Source organism: Platichthys flesus, chromosome 15, assembly GCF_949316205.1.
Source record: "Platichthys flesus chromosome 15, fPlaFle2.1, whole genome shotgun sequence".
Classification (NCBI taxonomy): Eukaryota; Metazoa; Chordata; class Actinopteri; order Pleuronectiformes; family Pleuronectidae; genus Platichthys; species Platichthys flesus.
The window spans coordinates 5,771,980-5,793,008 of NC_084959.1; the positions used below are offsets into that span (position 1 = coordinate 5,771,980).

At 42.7% G+C, this 21,029-nt stretch overlaps 2 protein-coding genes across 3 annotated transcripts; one reads left to right on the forward strand and one right to left on the reverse strand.

The window, feature by feature from the left end:
- The first annotated feature begins 626 nt into the window (after positions 1-626).
- Positions 627-12,704, forward strand: coro6 (coronin 6). Of its 2 annotated transcripts, none has more exons than XM_062405763.1 (11): positions 627-839; positions 3,674-3,873; positions 6,152-6,274; positions 7,926-8,055; positions 8,156-8,334; positions 8,565-8,684; positions 8,824-8,928; positions 9,049-9,194; positions 10,013-10,070; positions 11,258-11,485; positions 11,657-11,807. In XM_062405763.1, exons 2-11 carry the CDS (start codon positions 3,676-3,678, stop codon positions 11,741-11,743), a joined length of 1,374 nt encoding a protein of 457 aa, XP_062261747.1. In that variant the 5' UTR covers positions 627-839; positions 3,674-3,675; the 3' UTR covers positions 11,744-11,807. The 2 variants fall into 2 exon arrangements, with proteins under 2 accessions (XP_062261747.1, XP_062261745.1); XM_062405761.1 differs by lacking the exon at positions 11,657-11,807 and adding an exon at positions 11,831-12,704 and having other exon boundaries at positions 629-839.
- Positions 12,705-12,779: 75 nt separating this feature from the next.
- On the reverse strand, positions 12,780-20,102 carry LOC133969343 (von Willebrand factor A domain-containing protein 7-like). The gene is made up of 15 exons (XM_062405760.1): positions 19,923-20,102; positions 19,541-19,813; positions 19,368-19,461; positions 18,895-19,029; positions 18,064-18,250; positions 17,800-17,975; positions 17,560-17,672; positions 17,359-17,475; positions 16,356-16,559; positions 16,138-16,270; positions 15,610-15,759; positions 15,140-15,232; positions 14,797-15,059; positions 14,417-14,713; positions 12,780-13,396 (listed from the first exon to the last, which is right to left on the reverse strand). Exons 1-15 carry the CDS (start codon positions 20,100-20,102, stop codon positions 12,995-12,997), a joined length of 2,817 nt encoding a protein of 938 aa, XP_062261744.1. The 3' UTR covers positions 12,780-12,994.
- Positions 20,103-21,029: the final 927 nt, after the last annotated feature.

Sequence of the window (21,029 nt, forward strand, 5' to 3'; positions counted from 1 at the left end):
ACAAACTGTATTGATCCCATTGGACGTTCACTTGTTACAGCAGCAGACAAGACAACATGTGAAAGAATAAAATTGAATAAAAGCAAGTGAATGAAATCTAATTCAAATACAGTTGTGATTTATTGACACTGGTTGTTAATGTCTTCAGTGTTTTGATCCTAAAAAAAAAAAGTAATTTTAGTATGTGACAATTATTGAGTTTGGACAAATACCTGTTAAGAGTTCTACCTGTGGTGCAAATAAGAATTTGTTGCTGTGATGTAAACCAGCAAGTTGCTTTTTCACCCGCAGACGCTTTACTAGGCAACTTTTTGTTCAAGTTAATCCTTTTTTTAACCCTTCATTACCTTGTGTCTGAACAATGAAGATGATGAATGGGGAGCGTCAGACATCAGTTGACCTGTGTGTTTATTTCTATGTAATAAAACCTCAGCTCTTCTATCAGAGTCAAAAAATCTCTGGAGTGACTCTGAGCCCCTTCAGGGACGCGTTGACCCCCTGGAACAGACGCGCGTCACGTTTCCCTGCACTCACAGACCCGGTTCCAAAATAGACGGACACCAACCCTCAAGCCTCCCCCCCCCCCCCCCCCCCCCTGCTCTGCCCCGGTACTCCAACTCGCTCCCCTCTCTCTCCTTCCCTTCCGAGGAGCGTCACGCAGTTGTCCAGTGCGCAACATCTCCTGGAAGCCGGATCACCGGGGAATTACCATCCTAAAGGGAATAAAAAACAGCATCAGGAGTCGGAGGAAGAGGAGGTGGAGGAGTCGGATCACCGCAGCAGCACCACCCGGTTCAGAGTCGTCCAGGGAAGAGGGGTGTCCCCTTGAGAAGCCCGAGGTGAGCACTCTCTGTGTGTCAGTGTGGCTGCTGCAGTGAGGGCAGCCGTGCGTCAGCGTCTTTACTGCGCCACCGGAGAGGAGCGAGCGCGTCCTGGAGACACTGAAAGACGGTAGAGAGCGAGTGTGCACGTCCCCCCCCTCTCCCCCCTGTCACCAGAGCAGGTCTTACATGGCAGCTGGGGGACACTTGAAGTAACGGCTGTTACAACCACTGTTCTCTTTATCTGCGTTTGTGCGCAATGGCTTTTTAATTTACGAGCCGTTCATTACGCATAGTGCCATGGCTTCGTTCTGGGGCTATTTAGGAGCGGGCAGGCCGGAGGGCGGGTGGGAGGAGCGGCCAGCTCCGGGTGGGACAGTGCAGTCTGTCATGTCTATATTAGGAAAGTGGCAGTGTCATTCTTTCGCTCTGTCCCGACGCTCCAGAGCTGCTGTGCCATGCGCCACACAGGAGGCGAGTGGCTGAGATTTAAAGGGGGGGGTGGGGGGTTCGCCACATTCACTACAAATCCCTTTATTCTGCAAAGGCTCCAAATATGAACATTGGTGCATGAGACCAATCTCAAATTTCTTTTGGTGTCTTACTGTCTATTCTAATCCTTTTGTAGTGTTTTATCTTATCTCTAGCACTTTCTATTTCTGTACCTGTGAACTAATTTGCTTTTATATTGTCTACTGTTGTTTGGCTTCATTTATTTTCATTTTTAACCTGTAAAGCACCTTATAACCTACAGTAACTGAAAGGTGATACACAGATGAACTTTATTATTTGTATTTTTAGTTCAATCTGGGAGCCTACTTCTTTCAGCTCATTCAAAATGTGTAAAAACCATCTTGGAGAGAGTTGAAGCTTTTATTTCCTTCTAATCAACTTTATTTTCTTCTTCCTTAATGTTTTTAAAGCCCCACTTTCAAGCATTCTCAAGTTCAAATCAGATGATAAATAGACAGAATAGATTATTTAGTTTTAAATTGGGCCAAGGAGATCGTCCCTATATGTTGCTCCAGGTGGAAAAAACCAACACAGAAGTAAAATCCTATTGTTGCTATATCAACAACTCATGGACACAGAATCAATACAAATATTTATAGGCTTTGTCGGTCGGTAGTATTTATAGAGGTGTGTCCGATATTGTGTTCGGCCTGAAACGCCCCACAGCTGGCCTGTTTGAAATGGTCGCTGGAATGTAAATCTCTTGATAGTGGCGAGCTTCCAGGAAAGCAGCTTCTCATCACTGTGCTGGAGTCATGGACCTGAGAGGCTTCACATCTGAGTTGGGGGATAAATGTGAAATATCCCAGTTGAAGCTGTGGTCTCTGCATCTTCCTTCCTCACTGACACAGAAGAAGAACAGTTGGAGTTTATAATCATCCGCGAAACACGAGGAAGAACTGAGCTGCTCTTATCAGGCGACTTCAGCGACGGATGCAGGCCTACTTTTACCTTTAAGGGATTTAATTGTGTCCTCGTGGAAGCCAGTGCAGTCAGGGAATATATGTTTGATCAGTTTTACACTACACTCTCATAGGAATTCTATCACATTAGTGTGTATTTCTAGCTTCACCCTGGTTGGTATTGTACCATATATGAAGTACAACGTTTTATCAGCTCTCTGTGTCTCAGTGTTTGTCTTTGATGTTTGGCCGCCACATAGCGCGCAGGGGGACAATCACCTATTAATAACCACTCTGATGGTCGTGTACTGGTATAGAATAACTCCTGTGATTGGGAGGATTACAGATTCTCTGGCCCGTGGCCTGAGATCTGCAGGACAACAAGTGGTCAGTCAACGACCAAGTCTAAAAACACACAGCGGAGTCAATATGTTCATCACTCGATGACTAACAAGTGGAAACAACAACATTCACAATCTATTTATGAAGAGTTGCTTTAAAATCCCATTTAATAGGACTGGGGGGCGGTCTGATTAGATTAGATTGAGTGGGAACAAACAAACAACCAAGTGGACCCTGATTGGTCCACTGAAGGAGGTGACACACCCACTTTAAGAAATCATCGACAGTAAATAGATTGAAGACTTTGTATTGTCTTGTTGTCGTGGAGCTAATTGGGCCAAAAAAACAACAACAACTGCTAGAATCCTGAAGAGAAATAAAAAAAATGAGAAAATATAATAATATTATCAATTCATGGTCCAGTAATCAAGTAACCTACTTCAGTGACCGGATGATAAATAATATATAAAGAGCAGATACTAAATTATTCTCACTATGGTATAATTATATTAAACCTCTGATTTACATGCTGTTTGGTAGTTTAATTTATGACAGAACTAAAAATCTATATGTAGGTATTTTTTCATGAATTATAAAAGTGTCAGCAAAACATTCTTGAAATGTAGTCGAGTGAAAAGTTTTTAACGATGTTTACCTCTGGAATTAACTAATGAAATTATATGGAAAAGCCCAGTAAGCATCTGTAATTGTTGTGAACGTACTTTCCACTGCTGTGGAGGGAGATCTGTGCAGTTTAACAGGGTATGGGGAATGAATAAATACACCACAAGTGAACGAAAAACCCTGTGTGCTTTCACAATAAAATCTGAAAGCAGGTTAAATGACATTTATAAACATGTTTGTCTTATTCCAACTCTGTTGTTTAAAGACTTCTTCAGTATTTTCAAAAGTAAAATGAGTCACTCACTCACTTTTTTTGAGATGATGCTGAAATGTGTAATGATGAAAGTTTAGTTTTTTCTCTAATAGTCTTTTTTTCACTCATTCCATCCTCTTTCACTCCTCACCTTACTCTTTCAATATTTTCTGATTTCCTTCACCTCTGCTTCATCCTCCCTCCTCTCCTCACCTCAGCCATGAGTCGCAGCATCGTGCGGCAGAGCAAGTTCCGTCACGTCTTCGGCCAGACGGTGAAGGCCGAGCAGGGCTATGACGACATCCGCGTGTCCAGGGTGACGTGGGACAGCTCCTTCTGCGCCGTCAACCCAAAGTTCCTGGCGGTCATCGTTGAATCCAGCGGCGGCGGAGCGTTCCTGGTCCTGCCCCTCTCGAAGGTCAGTGAGGTCGAAGGGGAAACTCTTCCAGGACTTTAATTTGCTATCAAAACCCTAAAACTATTCACATTTGTTTTTATTCAAAATAAGTGGAAAGAAGTGGAGGGGAACTTTACGGGAAAAGAGGAAGAGAAAAAAGAGAAGTAAAGATAGTTTACTTCTTTTTTTATTTAAATGGACAATCTGTATTCTTCTGTATTTCAGTGCCCAGGAGCTGTTTGGATGAATCCTGACATCACTTCTGTTTCTCTGATCTCTGTGTATTGATCTGTTCAAATGGAAATATATACAATCCACCTGATATGATGCATTTCTCCAAACAGCTCTGGCCTGAGATGCTTTCAGATTTCTTAACTAAACATTCTCATCATCAGAAGCTGATCAGTTTGTACAACTTAGCGATGAGTCGCTGTAACAGAAACAAAGCTGTGAAGTATAAACAGCAGAATGTGAACGGTAGAGTGAAGGAAAGAAGCACGAGCAGCTGTAAGTGTAATTCCACCAGAAAGATTGTGGGATGGTAATAAAATCGAGTTCATTTAAGAAATAACCCAAAATGCAATGTTCTGGTATGTTTCCCTTCTAATAGCGGAGGACATCTTGTTTTGTCTGGGTCCTATGGGACAGACGCCCTGATCACTGAAACAGAATATACAGCGACAGGAAAAGCAACAGGTTGAGACAGATCGGACGTTTAAAGCTGCGATGGTTCAGCGTGGTGTTGAAGTTCACCACCACGAGGACGACAGCGTCTTAAAATAAACACGACGATGGACACGGCCACAAAGACAGAACGCAACCTCAGCCTGTGTTTTAATGTGGATGCAGAATTGTTATCAAATGCAACCTTTTCAAATTAAAACTGATAACCAGGTCTGTACATCACATTTAGTAGATTTTAAATGCTTAAATAGGGAATTGAATGTGAGTTCAACAGGATAAAAACCTAGAATCTATATTTATCTGTATTTAAGAAGGACGCCCTGAATATAGAGCGACAGGTTGAGACAGATCAGACATTTAAAGCTTCGATGGTTCGGCGTGGTGTTAAAGTTACTCGTGCATCATGATGATGACAACATCGCCTTAAAATAAAGGCCATGATGGACGCCACAAAGACAAAACTAAACTGCAGTCTGTGTTTTGAGGGGGAGGCATTGGGAAAGGCAACCTGAATCTGTTTTTCTCCGTTCAATCAATGATGCAGGTCCAAGGGCTAGAGTCATTGAAGTGAAGAAGCTTATTGAATAACACGGAAAATACAGTTATTAAAAAAACTCGAAAAAACTAAGATATATAGTTACGGTGTTTGAATAATGTAAATAACGTGTAAACTTTACGTTTTAAACCACATGAGTATATCTCTGGTGTTATAATCGGACTGTACAGAGTGTGATGAGCACTTTGTCCCACTTTATGAGACAAACAGTTTATAACCCGGGTGAAACAAGACGACCGACGCAGCCGGGATTCATCCGCGTGTGGCTGTGGCACTAAAGACGCAGAGTGATTCACCGTTTTTTCAGAGACGCTGGGAGGTGGACGTGATTATCTACTGGAGTCATAGTGAAAAGTCTCATGCTAATAATACACACCGACCTGCATCTCCCCCCCTCCGGGTCCCCAACAGGCCACAAGAAAAACTCCCCTTTCAACGCCTCGTCGCTCGGATATAAATACACACTCCCTCAGGGTGTGTTTCTGCTGGTGTGTGTGTGTGTGTGTGTATGTGTGTATGTGCAGGGTTATCTCAAAAGCTGATATGCATGTTCACATTGAAATATTAGATAGATATCAAACCCTATATGCATAGTATCGTTTTTACTGATTACTCCCAACATGATCAGTTTTTCTATCGCATAACTTTATTATTTTCAGCCGAAGGAGTTTCCTACTTGTTGTGCTGTGGTGGCTTTTTTTTAAGGCCTCCTCGTTCATCGTTGTTTGAAAGTTTGTTCCTCACCAATGGTCCCCTTTGTAGAAGTTTGCAAAAAGTTACACAACTAATCTCAGGGGGACGTGTGAGACCATGAAAAGCTGGGGAGCAGCTACTGGATGAACCAGTTTTCAAACATCCACTCTGAACGAATGTTCCTGTTTCTCATTGAAATAACTGAGATGCTACATGTGTAGTATCTGATGTTTAACCTACACCTCCTGACGTTTAATCACCTGATCATCACTACCTCTGTGTCCTGTCATGAGGAATGTGTGAATGTTCGTGGTGAGTTGCTTCACTCACTCTCTCCTGTGTGTCTGTGCTGCTGGTGTGTTGCAGTCGGGTCGTGTGGGCAAGGACTACCCGCTGGTGGTCGGCCACGCCGGGCCCGTCCTCGATATCGACTGGTGCCCGCATGACGACAACATCCTGGCCAGCGGCTCGGAGGATTGTACTGCAATGGTAAGTGTGTGTGTGTTGTGCACAAAAGTGTGTGTGTGTGTGTGGGGGGAGGCCGCTAATGCATGTGGAGGAGTTTGTTGTTCGGTGACTCAGGTAACATTCATAGTTTGTCGCCAGCCTGAGTGTAATGAACGATAAGGGACCTGGATCAGTGGAGACATCACTGCGTCTACCTGCCTGTCTGTCCGCCCACCTGCTCTGCCTCGTCTCCTCCTCTTCATCAGTCTGCTCGTCACACTTTGTCCTCCACAGGTTGGTCACAGGCTGGGGTCTGTCCGCAGCCGTCTCTGTCACAGCTGCTGAAGTAACACAGCTGCTAACCCTGCTGCTCAGACCCGTCCCTGTTTGTGTGATGAAGCCAACAGTCATACACCCAATGGTCTGGATCCTTCGATAGAAACATAAAAGAAGAAAGGAAGTGGTTAGATAACGTAACTGATTTATTTCTCATTAAACACAGTCCTATAAGAGAGGCTGTGAAAACCAATGTTACATATTTTACTCTCAACTACGTACATCTGCTTAAAAGACATAAATACACAGTATAATATAATAAACTGTACAGTAAAAACAATTTATGTGTTGACTAGAACAACAACAGTTGTGGAACGAATGATCGAAAATATCGATTTGAATAAATCTGAACAAATGCAGCAGTTGTATCCGCTCCAGATGGAACACACTTATAAATATCAGCTCAATAAATATACTTGAGTTTTAAATCAAGACTTGTGCATTACCCTGTGAAAAAAAATCAAGCTCATTGACAGATAGAATAATTAGATAATATGATCAGTAATTGACTTATATCTGCTTTGTGCTTTATGCTCAACTGTGCAACATGTCAAGTACGTCATCTTGTGTAAATCATACAAAATTATTTTAGTTGGAGTTAAGACAACGTGTCTCTGGTCTCAACATGGATCTGTGCATCAGTTCAGTTCACACTTGTTCACAACAACATCACAGGAATGATCGAATCGCTGCCTCTCCTATGGCAGCAGCTGCTGGGATGTTCTCACTAACTGTGTGTGTGTGTGTGTGTGTGTGTGTGTAGTTTATGTGCAGCACACAGACAGACAGTTGCAGCTGTCCGGCCCTGGCTGTGTAACCACTGTGCAGTTACAGTGAGGCCATAACTGTGATGTCAACGGATCATTCTGTCATCTGATAAGCCTCATTAGAGAGTGTGGATGTGTGTGGGTGTGTGTGTGTGTAGTTTGTGTAACAAAATGCCATGATTTGCTTTTCACAATAAAGGTTTTACATGAAGTACTGTGACATGTTAGATCTATGATGATGGTTGTAAGAGCTGATTGGTCAGAGGTCAAAGGTCAACATCAACAAAATATCTATAAAACACATTTATTAAGATATCTCTGCATCTTATAGGAACATAAACAGGACTGAAAGTTTATATAGATTTAAAGAAATAAAACATTTCTTTAGATAAAGGACTGATGTCGGCTTCACATCTCTATGTAGTCAGGAAATGATGTCATACATCGAGGTAATGCAGTAACTATTTCAACCATTACATCACAGACACGATCCACAGCCCAGTTGAATGAACCAGTCATTTGTAATCACATGGTATAAATGATTTGTTATCAACATTACAACACTGGCTCTTCTCCTCCCTCCTCTCCAGGTTTGGCAGATCCCAGATCATTCTCTGACCCGCCCCCTCTCCGACCCAGTCGTGATCCTGGAGGGACACTCCAAGCGTGTGGGCATCGTCACCTGGCACCCGACCGCACGCAACATCCTCCTCACTGCGGGTAGGATAAACACACAAACACGTCCTCTGATGTCTCAGGACACCATTCAGCCTCCGTCCAGACGTCCATCTTTTTACTCTGCTCCCATCGCCCCCACCAGGCAGTGATAACCTGGTAATCGTCTGGAACGTGGGGACGGGCGAGCCTCTCGTCTCCATGGATGACCACCCTGACCTCATCTACAGCATCAGCTGGAACCGAAACGGCAGCTTGTTCTGCACCACCTGTAAGGACCGACGGCTGCGGGTCTGCGACCCCCGCAAGAGGGAGGTGGTGGCGGTGAGTGAGTAGAGAATAAACATGAAATACAAACACAACAGGACAATTCATTCATATTTACAAAGCAACATTTTGATCAAATTAAGAAAAACTGCTGTTATATTAACAGGTCAGAAGACAAATAGCAGAGTAATGTACAATTCAACAAGAGGATAAAGAGGTTTAATTTTGTTTATCTTTAGCCCTAAGTTGAGTTTTTGTAGTAAAGTCTGTCCTCGGCTGATCTACAGGAACGTCTGGCTCCGCACGACGGCATCCGGCCAATGAGAGCCATCTTCACCAGAGACGGGAACATCTTCACCACCGGATTCACCAGGATGAGCCAGAGAGAGCTCGGGCTCTGGGACCCGGTAGAAAACCGTTATTATATATATACTGCTCATGCATTATCAAAAAGGGAAACAAGTACTATATGTGCACATATATACATATATATACATGTACAAAACAAAATATGGCTTCTCTTCATTGTTGTTTAATTCTCCACAGACGAACTTCGAGGAGCCGATTGCCCTGTTGGAGTTGGACACTAGCAATGGAGTGTTGTTACCATATTATGATGCTGATGCAAACATGGTCTACCTCTGTGGGAAGGTACACAGAATTTAAGTGTAATAATATGTATAGACACATGTTAATTACTTTTATTTGACCTGTTTTTATTCATGCTGTGTGTTTGTGTGTGTGTGTGTGTGTGTGTGTGTGTGTGCGTAGGGGGACAGCAGTGTCCGTTACTTTGAGATCACAGAGGAGCCGCCCTACGTCCACTACCTCAACACCTTCAGCACCAAGGAGCCGCAGAGGGGGATGGGCTTCATGCCAAAGAGAGGAGTGGACGTCAGCAAATGTGAGATCGCCAGGTAAGAGCCAAACTGTGCAATGACACTCAGACCACAGCTCGTTGGATGGGAGGTAAAGAGAGTAGGAGAGGAAATATGTCACTCGAGGAAGGTTTTCAAGCTCAAATCCAGTTTTGGGGCCTGACGACGAATCCATAATATTATGAGATGGTACATGCAGCACGCTTGATATTAATATCAACAGTCATTAGAGGTCTTTCTCATGTTTTATGTATCTTATTACCTCTGTCCAGGAGTTTACGGTTTTAACCTTCTCCACTGATTTGTTTCTGGTTACGCAAAAAACTATTGAGCACAATTTGTGAGAAGGATGAAACATGGGTCAGGAAAGAATCCAATATATTTTGCAGTGGTTTCGAACAAACATTCAGGAATTTTATTTTTAGCACATTGTGAGTTAGGGCCTCTAACAATTTATATTTTGTAAGATTTCTCAGGAAATAATTTAAGGATATTGTTTAAAAAAAAGAAGGCATATTTAAATGGTCTGTTTTCACATAGCACTTTTTCTAAATTAGAAATTGAAGGGACTGATTAGTTTGAGTCGGTGCGATTTGCTGCAACTTAATTCAATTTAAGGCAACTGTTGGCAGAGGTTTGTGTCTTTCTAGTTTGCTCAGTGGATATGTCAGTGTGTCACCCTCCAGACTAAAGGTTAATGGCATTCATGAGGACATATATTAGTTATTGCAGTGTCATCAAAGCCTGATCATCTTTTATTATTACCTGCAATGATCCCACAAATGTATATATCGGCTTTATGAAGTTCTGTTATATTTACTCACTTTAAAACAGACATTATGTATAAACTCTCTCAGGTTATTCAAGCTGCTGGACAAGAAGTGTGAACCCATCACAATGACAGTGCCCAGAAAAGTAAGTCCCATTGACTCACTGATCAAACCTCACAACCGAGCACAGCACATTAACTCAACTTCTGTAATTTTGAGGTACTTTTACTTTACTTTTCCTTTCATATTTTTAAAATTTATGATACTTTCTGCTTAAATCTCACGAAAGGTCAGAGGACAATATTGTACTTTTCAGTTCATAACATTTTTTTCCACAGTTACATCTCATTTTGGCTGATGCTTTTGTCTAAAGCGACTTACAATTATTACACTCAACATTTATGAGGGGCCATTTAGGGGTTCAGTATCTTGCCAAGGACACTTCGGCATGCAGATGTGGAAGAGTTGGATTTGAACCAGCAACTTTCTTGTTGAAGAACCACCACTCTACCACCTAGGCCACACCGCCCCACAGTTCTGCTCAACACCACAGTATAATGACATAAACTAAGAATAACAGTAAAGATTAGTGCTCTACACATATTGCACATATTATCTATATTTCATGGACATATTACACAATAGAAATCTGGCATACTGCACAATAATTACGTTGTATTTGTAATCTTTTATCGTGTGGACAATACTTCTATTTCACCACATCTCCTTAGTGCTGCTATGTTTTGTGCTGTTGTGTCAATTTTCTACATTTTTAGATATTGTTTAAAGTAATCTACAAGAAATAGAAATTCACATCAGCTCCAACTTTATCAGCTATAAACTTAACGTCCGGCTCATGACAAGACATATTTTTTTACACTGACACTGCAACAAAATGTATCTATTAGTTACTTTTATTGTATTGCCAAATCTCCTGTACTTTTACCCATGTAATATATATAGTACCTAACCCTAACCCAGGGGTGGGCAAACGTTTTGACTCGCGGGCCACAATGGGTTCTAAAATTTGACAGAGGGGCCGGGCCAGGACCAGATGGATGGAGTATTTTTGTGAACAAATATACAGTATACTCTGTATACGACCCGCAGGCCGTACTTTGCCCATGTCTGCCCTAACCCTACACTTTTCTGTAATTTCAATAGTGAGGTATTTTTATTTTGCTATATTAGCTTTTTAAATGATTCCAATTCCCATTTTACAATCTGATGACATTTTTAAAGCACAAAAAGAAGAGATAAAAACAAAGACAATTGATTAACCCTGCAAAAGCAATCACTGTCTCATCCTCTCCTTTTCTGACCTTGGCACAGTCGGACCTCTTCCAGGACGACCTGTACCCAGACACAGCCGGGCCCGAGCCCGCCATGGAGCCCGAGGAGTGGATGGACGGCCGCGACGAGGACCCGATCCTGATGTCCATGAAGCAGGGCTACGTGCCACCAAAGAGCCGAGAGCTCAAAGTGGCGAAGAAGAACATGCTGGACTCCAGACCCACCACCCGACGTAGCCTGTCCACTTTGGACACCAACAGCCTGCCAGTAAGTTCTGTGGCTCACCTGTTGTAACATTACACCGATTTTTGAGTTTTTTTATCTTTGTGTTCTATAACCTGAATGCACTGTTACTCCTGACCTCATGTGTTTCTCTGTTGGACCCTTTTCTGATCATCTCTTTTCTATTTGTACCCACCCTCCACTTTATTTTTCCAGAGCTCCCTTCTTTGTTTTGGTTTAGTTTTGTCTAGTCGCTCACTGTCCTTGACCTATTTTTCCTCTCTCCTTTCCTTTATCCTTTGATTTCCCCCTCCCTGTCGCTGTCTGTTTTCTTTCTTTCCTCTTCTGTTTCCCTCCCCCCCTCCTTCTCTTCTGTCTCCTCCTGTCCAGCCTCAGTTGCTCGACAGGTTGTTGGAGGAGATTCAGAATCTGAAGGCCACAGTCTTGTCTCAGGAGAAGAGAATCTGTGACTTGGAGAATAAGCTTTCTCAGTACACCAATGGCACTGACTGATGTGCATGTGAACACACCCTCTGAAGAACTGGTCTGAATTTCGTAGTAACACATTTCCGCTGAGCTGTCGAGGACCCGCTCTCCTACATACTCAGATAACACTGTTGTCCCTTGAAATGGGCCTTTTAGGGCAGGAATGTGGACAATCTAGATGCAAACTGACTGTGTAACACTTTTTAACAAAACACATCCGTATCTCAAACCCTTTCTGAGGCTGATTCAGCATAATCCCCCCTCCGGTTTTATCATAATGTACCTTTAATGCTACTGCAAAGATATTTTGAAGCATTTACACCAGTTAAAGTGATTTGACAAGGGTGCACAAGTGCACTGAAGAGGCTGCAGGTTAGAGGGACATGTGCAAGTAGTGATGAAGGTGTAAAGTAAGTGGACGCTGTTATAACTTTTTTAAATCAGTTTCTTCTAAAAGTATCAACAATGGGATGGCTTTTTTTGTGTGTGTAAATTTAATCTTCAAACTTTTCCATTTACATGTATACATACTGGTACCACCATTAACATGCTTACGAGAGCAGTTTGTTTCTCAACACATGTATTCGCTTCATGACCCCTGACCCGTGTCCCATAATCAATGAACAGTTGATTTAAATGAGCCCCTTTGAAAACGTTTCAAATGTAAATAGTGAAAAAGGAAACTGGACAGAAATTGTTGAACATGTAGCAAAATGTGAAAAGCAACGCTTGTTTTCTGTAAAGGATTATACATTAGATACTATTATGACAACAATAAATTTCTTTTTTTTTAAAGAAATAAAATGTCATTTCCATTTGTTGGTGAAGCATACACAGGGGAAGCGACCGGATTTCTCTCTATCAGGATTCACATGACAGCAGGCGGATCACAAAAGTCCTCAGACCTCATCTCTCTGAGGAAAAACTACTTTTAAAATGAAGATGAAAATCCGTTTCTAATGTAAGACTGCAATAATCAGTATTGCCACTAGCTTTACTGTAGAAAAAGAAAACACCTTGTGGCCAAACCGTCGTGACCCATCAGATTGCAGTCATACAGCAGGTTGGTCAGAGCTTTACTGGAGTCACATGTAGCCCGAGCACCACCATGCTCAGGAAAATAAAGAGTGACGGAGTGACTTTGGTGGATGAAGAGAGAGCAGCTGGCGGATTCCCTGTGAGAGAGTAGAAACAGAGGCCTACATTTCCCACCCGATCCACAGCCAGCAGCTCCATGTCAGGTGAGCAGCAAGACGCCCTGTAGGACACCAGCATTATGTTTGCGTTGCCAGCGACCAGGCTGGCGTTCAAGGAGCCGTTTCCTTGTTTGAGGCTGACACGCTCCACACCCACCCCGTCATCCCCGTCAGTCACCTGCACCGACAGCTCCCAGAACGATCTGTTGCAGGCACCAGAGCACCGGGACTGCAAGCTGAGCAGCTGGCACACTGGCTTGGTGAAATCGGTCACCTGTGAAGACAAGAAAAGACAGATGACATCACTGAGTTAATATATTAATGAATGTCATGGAAAAGTAAAATGTGTAATTTATTAAAAAATAAAAGGGTTAATAGAAAATATATTTCTGAACTACGAGACATGTTTGGCCCATAAGACAATTTATTATGAACTGTGGAACAGTTCAGGAATACAAAATAAACTACTTAGAAAGAAAGTAAATCTCATGAAGGGTAAAGAAAACATAACATAACACAGCTTTCTTACCAAGGAAAGAAAAGAAAAGAGAAAGTCATACCACACTTCATTAGAGAAGTGGTAAAGCAACTATCTCTTTGTTGAAAGTGAAAGAGAAGCCATGCGTTCCAGTGTCATGCCTCAGCTGGAAACATGCTGCCAAACCGGATGAGTTGTACGGACGATGCTCTCAAGTGAACTCTCTTCGTTGGAGACACAATCCTACACAGGCGTGTTTTACAGTGATCGAGCTCATCGCTAACAAGCTGCAGCCTTTTCCAGTAAAATGTATTTGTTGCTACTGTGGAGCTGGTAGAACCAGAAAAAGTAAAACTGTACCAACAACCTCTCGGAGCAGATTACTGATACGAACCGTGATATTGAAGAAACCACTGAAATACACTGTAAGAAATCGCCAGACAGATCTCACAAATTCCAAAAACAAGAGTTTAACATGAAGGAGGAATCACTGTCTTCGGATCTGTGTGATGATAATTCCCTTGAGAAAGTTGTTTTGGCTGATACCAGCCGGGAGTACCAGCATCATCATCGCTATCATCTGACATAAGACTATGAGAATCAGCTCAAGCTGTCACGTGAACGATGTTAGAGGGATGTGCTTAGTCATTTAGCATGGCCCGAGGAGGAGGTTGTAAAACAGTAAAACACTAAGGAGATTGACATGTGAAGTGACAAATGAGGTTTTTAAATTGTTTAAAGAGGAGTAACAAGCTATATATTGTTTTCTAACTTCATTATCTATTAATACATATGACTCTTAAGTGGGAGTATTACCGTGTTAAGAACCGAGAAACGCAGCATGACGTAGTTGGTGTCAGCGCCCCCTGGAGCCTCGGCCTCAATGGTCAGGGTGAAATCAGTTCCAGATGGTGTGTTGAGCGGTGCTGTGATGTTCACTGTGCCGTCGGTACTGTTTCCAGATACCAGGATAAGGGAGGTTGGAGATACTGAGTTAAAACGTTGTTGGTTGTGGGTAGCTCGAATGGTGAAGTTCCCCCCGGTTCCACCGGTCATCACGGTGAAGGGCACAGAGAATAGTGTTCCTGGAACTAGGATGGGATTTGAATCGGCCTAAATACAGTGAGAGGAGATTTGTAGTGATGAAATGCTGATGTTTGAAATACAGTTCCTGATGGTGTGGGATGGGTACTCACGCTGATAGTCACATTAGAGGCTCTGAAGTTGGTAGGCGTTTGCCTTTGGAAGACGCCAGATGGAGAGCTGCCATCTTGTCCCTTCGCCTGCACCACAAACTCCTCCGACGGCATCTGGTCAACCCGGACCAAGAAATTTCCACTTCCCTGTGACTCCACAACTCCTTTTACCTCCTTTGACCCACTCGATTCAACCAGGGTGACTTCCGTCAGTTTGCCAGAGTCACTCCCCGTTAAAGTCACCAACAAGGTACCGTTCACGCCTATTAAAGAAATTAATTTTATCATGTTTGACTTGATGGTTTTCGCGCATCATCAAATTCACACTGAAGCATTTCTTTACCAGCTCTGGGGCGTGTGTCAAGTGTATCGTATCCAGCGAATGGGCCCTGCGATGCCTCCACGAAGTCCAACAGGAAGTCAACAGGACTCTGAGCTAAGAAAAAGAGAAAGTATAAAAATAAAAAGGTGAAGTAAACAACCACCTACGGGCAATTTAGAGATGCTGATGAACCGAAGCTGCTTGTCTTTGGAATGGGGGAGGAAGCCGGAGTTCCATGCAAGATTACAATGAAAGATTAAGGCTGTAAGGGAACAGTAGCTGAACCTGATGTGGTATCTCAAGAAGGAATCTATTTATAACTTCAGCTGCATTTCTCAGATACATTTGTGATGAGAACACGAAACCTTCCTGCACGTGTCAAGCATACAGGAGGAGAACGTGCTTTCTGAGCTCCAAGCCACAGCAAGGATTCATTTTTAAGTGTAGGGATTGATTTTCTGATCAATCTTAATCAACCATAATTTTCTCACCTATGACCTTCAGAGTGTAGGGATTAGCCGACGCCATTCTTATTTCCCATGGTCCAACTTCTGTTTTGATACGCAGACTCCGGAAGTTTCCCACTGACTGCGACGAGGTGATCAGTGACCCTGTTGCGTCGGTGCTTTGCTGTGATTCACCTTCAAACAAAACCAAAACAACTCGTTGGTAAGAAATAACTAATGCATAATATGTGCAGCATCTCCTTTTTGTTAAAGAACAGAAATGCAAAGTGTGACCGTTACAGCTGCATTCACACCAGACCACCTCACAGACCTTCTTGATACTTAAAACTTAAACTCTTATATTTTTTAGAATTACTCTTTCGGAAGAGAGAAAGATCTTTGAATAAATGAGGAAAACGAATTTGCTGTCTGATGATAACAGCGATTACACGGAATTGAATAGATTTGAGTCCAAATTGTTGCTGCTGCTTTGCTCCATGAAACAGCAAATCTGCATATAGTGTAATTTGTGGTGTAGTGGAGTAGTGTATGTAATTAAAGAGGCAGTATTACCATTCGGACTGATGAGAGTGAAAGTGACAGATCGCCCGGTGATGTAAACTCTCGGGTTTGTTACCGACACATCGACCCTGAAGAAGAAATTCTCGGTTTTGCCCGGGTTCCTGGATGCTTGCAGGAGGGTCACCTGGAGAAATCGCATGAAACCAGTCACACAGCTGAGATCTTTGAGTTGACAATGCTAACCAGCAGTGAGATGGTGGTGCCATTACCAATGAGGAGCTGGTGGACTCTGTTATGATGCTGGTGGCCACGGGGAGCTCAGTTTTCGTGACTTCAATAGCCTGACCTCCTGAAGCCTGAGCCAGGTCTCTGTACACCTGAGCGTCTGATGTGGCGATCGCCCTCCGTCTCCTGGTTTTGTCGCTCAGAATCCGACGATTGGTCACATTTGAGTCAGTAATCATGAAGTTCACCTGGAGAACAAAAATGTGAATGAGATCATCGAGTCAGGAAGGACTAAAGTAATGATTAACGTACAAAACATCCTCCGAATGAAGGTATAATATAGTCATCTATTACATTATTCTCAAGTTTATCTTTTTATTAGTTTCTTCATTAATTTATAAAGGGGAGACATATTATGGTTGATTCGGGTTCATAGTTTTAATTTGGGTTATTACTTGAAAAGGTTTACTGCTCTAACGTTTTCTACACTTTCTTCACACTTCATTGCTGCAGCTCCTCTTTTCAGCCTCTGTCTGAAACGCTTGGTTTTGGTTCAAAGCCCCCCCTGATAAAGCCCAGTGTGCTCTCTGTTGTGATTGGTTAACTGCTTCCAGCGCATGGAGGGAAATATTAGCCTCTGATTTACCTGGCGTTGTATGGGGGCGTGTCAGACTAGCTGCCAGGCGTGAGTTATTTTCAACTATGCAAACCATGCAATTAACAAAAGCCGGGATTACCAGAAAAAAACCTACACAGACATGGGGAGGACCTGCAAACTCTTTACAGAAAGACCAGAACCAGGGTTTGAACCACAGGCAGTGGTAACCGCTTTACCACCATGCCACCCAAAGCAAAAAGGAAACACGCATTGATATCCTATCTGGCCTGGAAACCCTTTCGGGACCCCCAAAGAAGAGCTGGAAACCGTGGCTAGGGAGAGGGACATCTGGAAAACCCTTGCTACCACCCCAGCCCGGATAAGTGGAAGATAATGGATGGATGGTTTTTAGTCACATAAAAGAACAGAAAAGTGTATTTGTTACTCACCACTGTTTGAGTTCGCTCTATGAGTGCGATCACTGCACTTTTAAGGTGTGTGTCTTTAGCAGGCGCATCAGTGAAGACGAAGATCTCGGAGTTGAAGGGAGCAGCGGTTAGAGCCAGCTGAGTCAAAGCAAATCAAACAGTTAAGATGGTTTATGGTTAAGAAATTCAAGTAGTTGAATCGACTCAAAGACGTCAGTGAACCTTGAGCCCAGACAAACTCATCTCTGCGTCGTCTCCTCCACCAGTTAGCGACAGGGAGTTGATAGCGTTCTTGAACACCTGCGGGTCTGTCGTCTTCGTCAACGGCCCAAATTCTGTACAACAGGAGAAAGAATTTACGTTTCTACGATGACGCATGAAAATCTACTGGTTAACCCATGCCACAGTTTAAGATGAACAGAAGGTGCGCCTTTTCAAAATAAAATGTCCCAATCATCCTACCTGGGTCACCGAACGGTACAAGAATATAAGTCGAGGGCTCGTTCTCCGTTCCCACTTCGCTGTTGATTATGGAGGAAGTGACTCTCTGCACTGCCTCAATGTCATCACTCATGCTCTTTGTCGTGTCGATCACAAAACAAAGAGCTTTACTGGATCCTTTGGAGATTCCCAACATCCTGAGGGCACGTAGACAGATGGAAGAGAGATTGGAAAAAAGACTTTGAGCAACTGTGCACATTGAAACGTGCAGAGAGGGTTTCGTACTGGAGGAAGGTTCTGTCGCCGGCGGCCCCTCGGACGTCGTCTAGCAGCTGACCGGTTGCAGCTACGGCCATGTTTGCTGCTTCGGTGTGGAGATGTCCGTGATTGGAATCAAACGTGTCTTTGTTGATTCCACCTTTAGGCCTGATGTTGCTTGTTTGATCCACCCGTCCTCCGTGGCTGCATTTACCTGTCCAACAAATACAGTGTGAAAATTAAAATCTCAACTTATAAAGTTTTCACCAGTTTTAAAATCAGTGAGGAGTAACTCTAGAATTCTAAGTATTTAGATTATTTAGATGTTTAAGTAATTAGGAAAGTTATTGTAGTAATATTGATCTAAAATGTACTCTGCAGAATGTCCAACTAATGGGGGCCGGATTTCTCCGGGGTTTGTCTTTCACACATGAACAACGTTCAACACAGTTATCTCTGGAGCTTTCTCTGCAAATCTCCCTTGACATCTTCGTCTGTGTCTTCTACGTGTGCGGTTCCACTTTTTCACCCCGAAAGTCATTGTTTGTTATTTTAATATTGTCTCTTTCATGTGTTTTCAAACGTCTTCATCGCGCCTATCGCTTCACGGTGAATCCTCTGGAGGATCTCCTGCTGCTGTCTCACATGGGCTCCTTTGGGCATTACCATTGAGTTTTATACAAAGGGGGGCTGGCCTGAGAAAGTCTGGAGTGTCTCAATTGGAAACATTCTCAGGTACAGCCCCTCCAGAGAATGAGATAATCAGTGCATGTCTGACTGCAGCTTAAAATGCATGTAATAGAGATTTCTTGGTTATATTCACTGCAGCATGAATTGGTAAGTTAACAAATTATTTACCGTCTGGTTTGGTTGAGACCACAGGCACAACACCAAAATAACCGGAGGTCAGTATCCCCTGCGCTATGACGTCCTCCAGAATGTTGTTGGTGCAGTCGTCTCCATCACAGTTTCGACACGTTGCTCTGCTTATATCTGAGGGAAAGTTCATCAACAAGACTTTTATTCCGCCCCCACACCTCAAGGATGTGTTAAATTAACACATTATATTATATTGTATTATATTGCATTACATTGAATATTGCAATCTGACACTGTTCACTGTTTTGCATTTTGCATTTCACTTTTTACTTTCACTTTTCAATCTATCTATCTTTTATATATTTTTATTTAGATATGTTTATGTCTTTCCTTGTCGGTGTAAACCTACTTGGCAATAAATACATTCTGATTCTGATTCTGATTCTGATTTGGTTTCTTCTTGGAAATCATTTCAATCACACCCGGACTGCATACCTCGACTGTTTCACTACCTGCTAGGTTTCCGATGCTGGTATCGGGTCTGATCAGGTTCGAGTTTGGGAATTTCTTCCCCAGCTCCACCCAGTTACTATGACTGTAGAAATCCTTAACAAAAGAAGAAAAGGGGTAATAACTCATCAAATCTATCTGAATTGAAATGAGTAAACCTTTTAATGATGCCTACCTGTAATGGATGTAAAATCTCCCCCAGTTTCTCCCTCGCTGCCTTAAAGTTGTCTTGCTTGTTGCTCGCCTTGACGGCCTGGACTCCCTCTGCGATGATTCTCCTTCCTTGCACAAACATTTCATCGTCAAAGTGGAAGCTCCCGTTGAGTGCATGGCGGAGGTCCACCCGTACGTTCCGTAATATGACAGATGTGACGGCTAGCAGGAAACTCCTGGAGGATTTTTTGGCGTTGCATGCAACAGCAACAGCCTTTGTGGTGTAAGGCTGCGACTACACACACACAAACACACAAACACACATGCTGAGTCAACCCATATCGACATCACTAACAGAGACGTAGTAATTTCTGGTGCAAACTTCCAGGGAAGGGAACTCTTACAGGAAATGTGAAGTCTGTCCCTTCAGCTTGAGCCAGATCACGGCACACTTGCACAACAACATTTAAGATTGCAGCCTCAGTGATTTCCAGGTGACTCTGAGATTTCCCGGGTAATATCGCAAAGCCATGAGCCCCGGTGTGCAGGAGCAGGAGGCACAACACGGCCAACTCCGACGACATGACGTACCTGAGGAGAAACAGGTTTATTTCAGGTCTTTTTTGTTTGTTTGATGCCATTTAATGGTATCAGTCATTTCCTGCTTTCATCAACAAAACAAAGGGTGTGTTACATGTTTCAAATGCATTCCTCCACTGGGAATACTTCTTCATGCCCAGCAAATTTGGATTAAACGATTATGGCGATGGCATTTGACTCTGTACATGTGATCACAAAATCCCTATATCAATAACACAATGTCATTTTATATTTGACACAATCATAGTAAAAAATAAGCTCACACCTCATTACTCATTTACAACTCTTAGTCTTCCACACACACTTTTCTCTGTATAAACAATAAACAATCCTTTCCCAAACAAATCTCATATAACGCATGAAAACCTTGTAAAGCCTCAACATTTAAAGGTCATCTTAATATCTTATGCATGACAGTTTTTCTTTCAAACAACCTGCATAACCCTTTTAGACCAGAAATATTTGTATATTTGTAGAGGACAGGTACTATGTAGATTTGCATTTATATAAAAAACAGATCCTTCCTCTCTTCTTCAGGTGCAATTCATTATCTTGAGTAAAAAGTCTACGGTACCTGAAGTCTTGCTGTTGTCCTCTAAACTCATGATGATTGTGTCAACACCTACCTTATGTGTCCCGGAGAGGGCGTGACCACGCAGCACAAGTTTAACCTGTTACATGAGATCTGTGATGAACACAGCAGATAGGGGGTTTAACCTGTTTCTAGAATTAAGTTATTTTATGCCATAAAGAGGATTGGTTGTGTTTGTGTATCGCCGCTATCCAAATGACTTAGCCGGAAAAGATGGCAGTGTTTCTATAAACATTCTATAAACAGTCTCTCTGGTATGTTTTTACTCCATTTCTGGATAGTGGGAGGAAGTGGAGACGTGTCTGTATATACCTAAGCA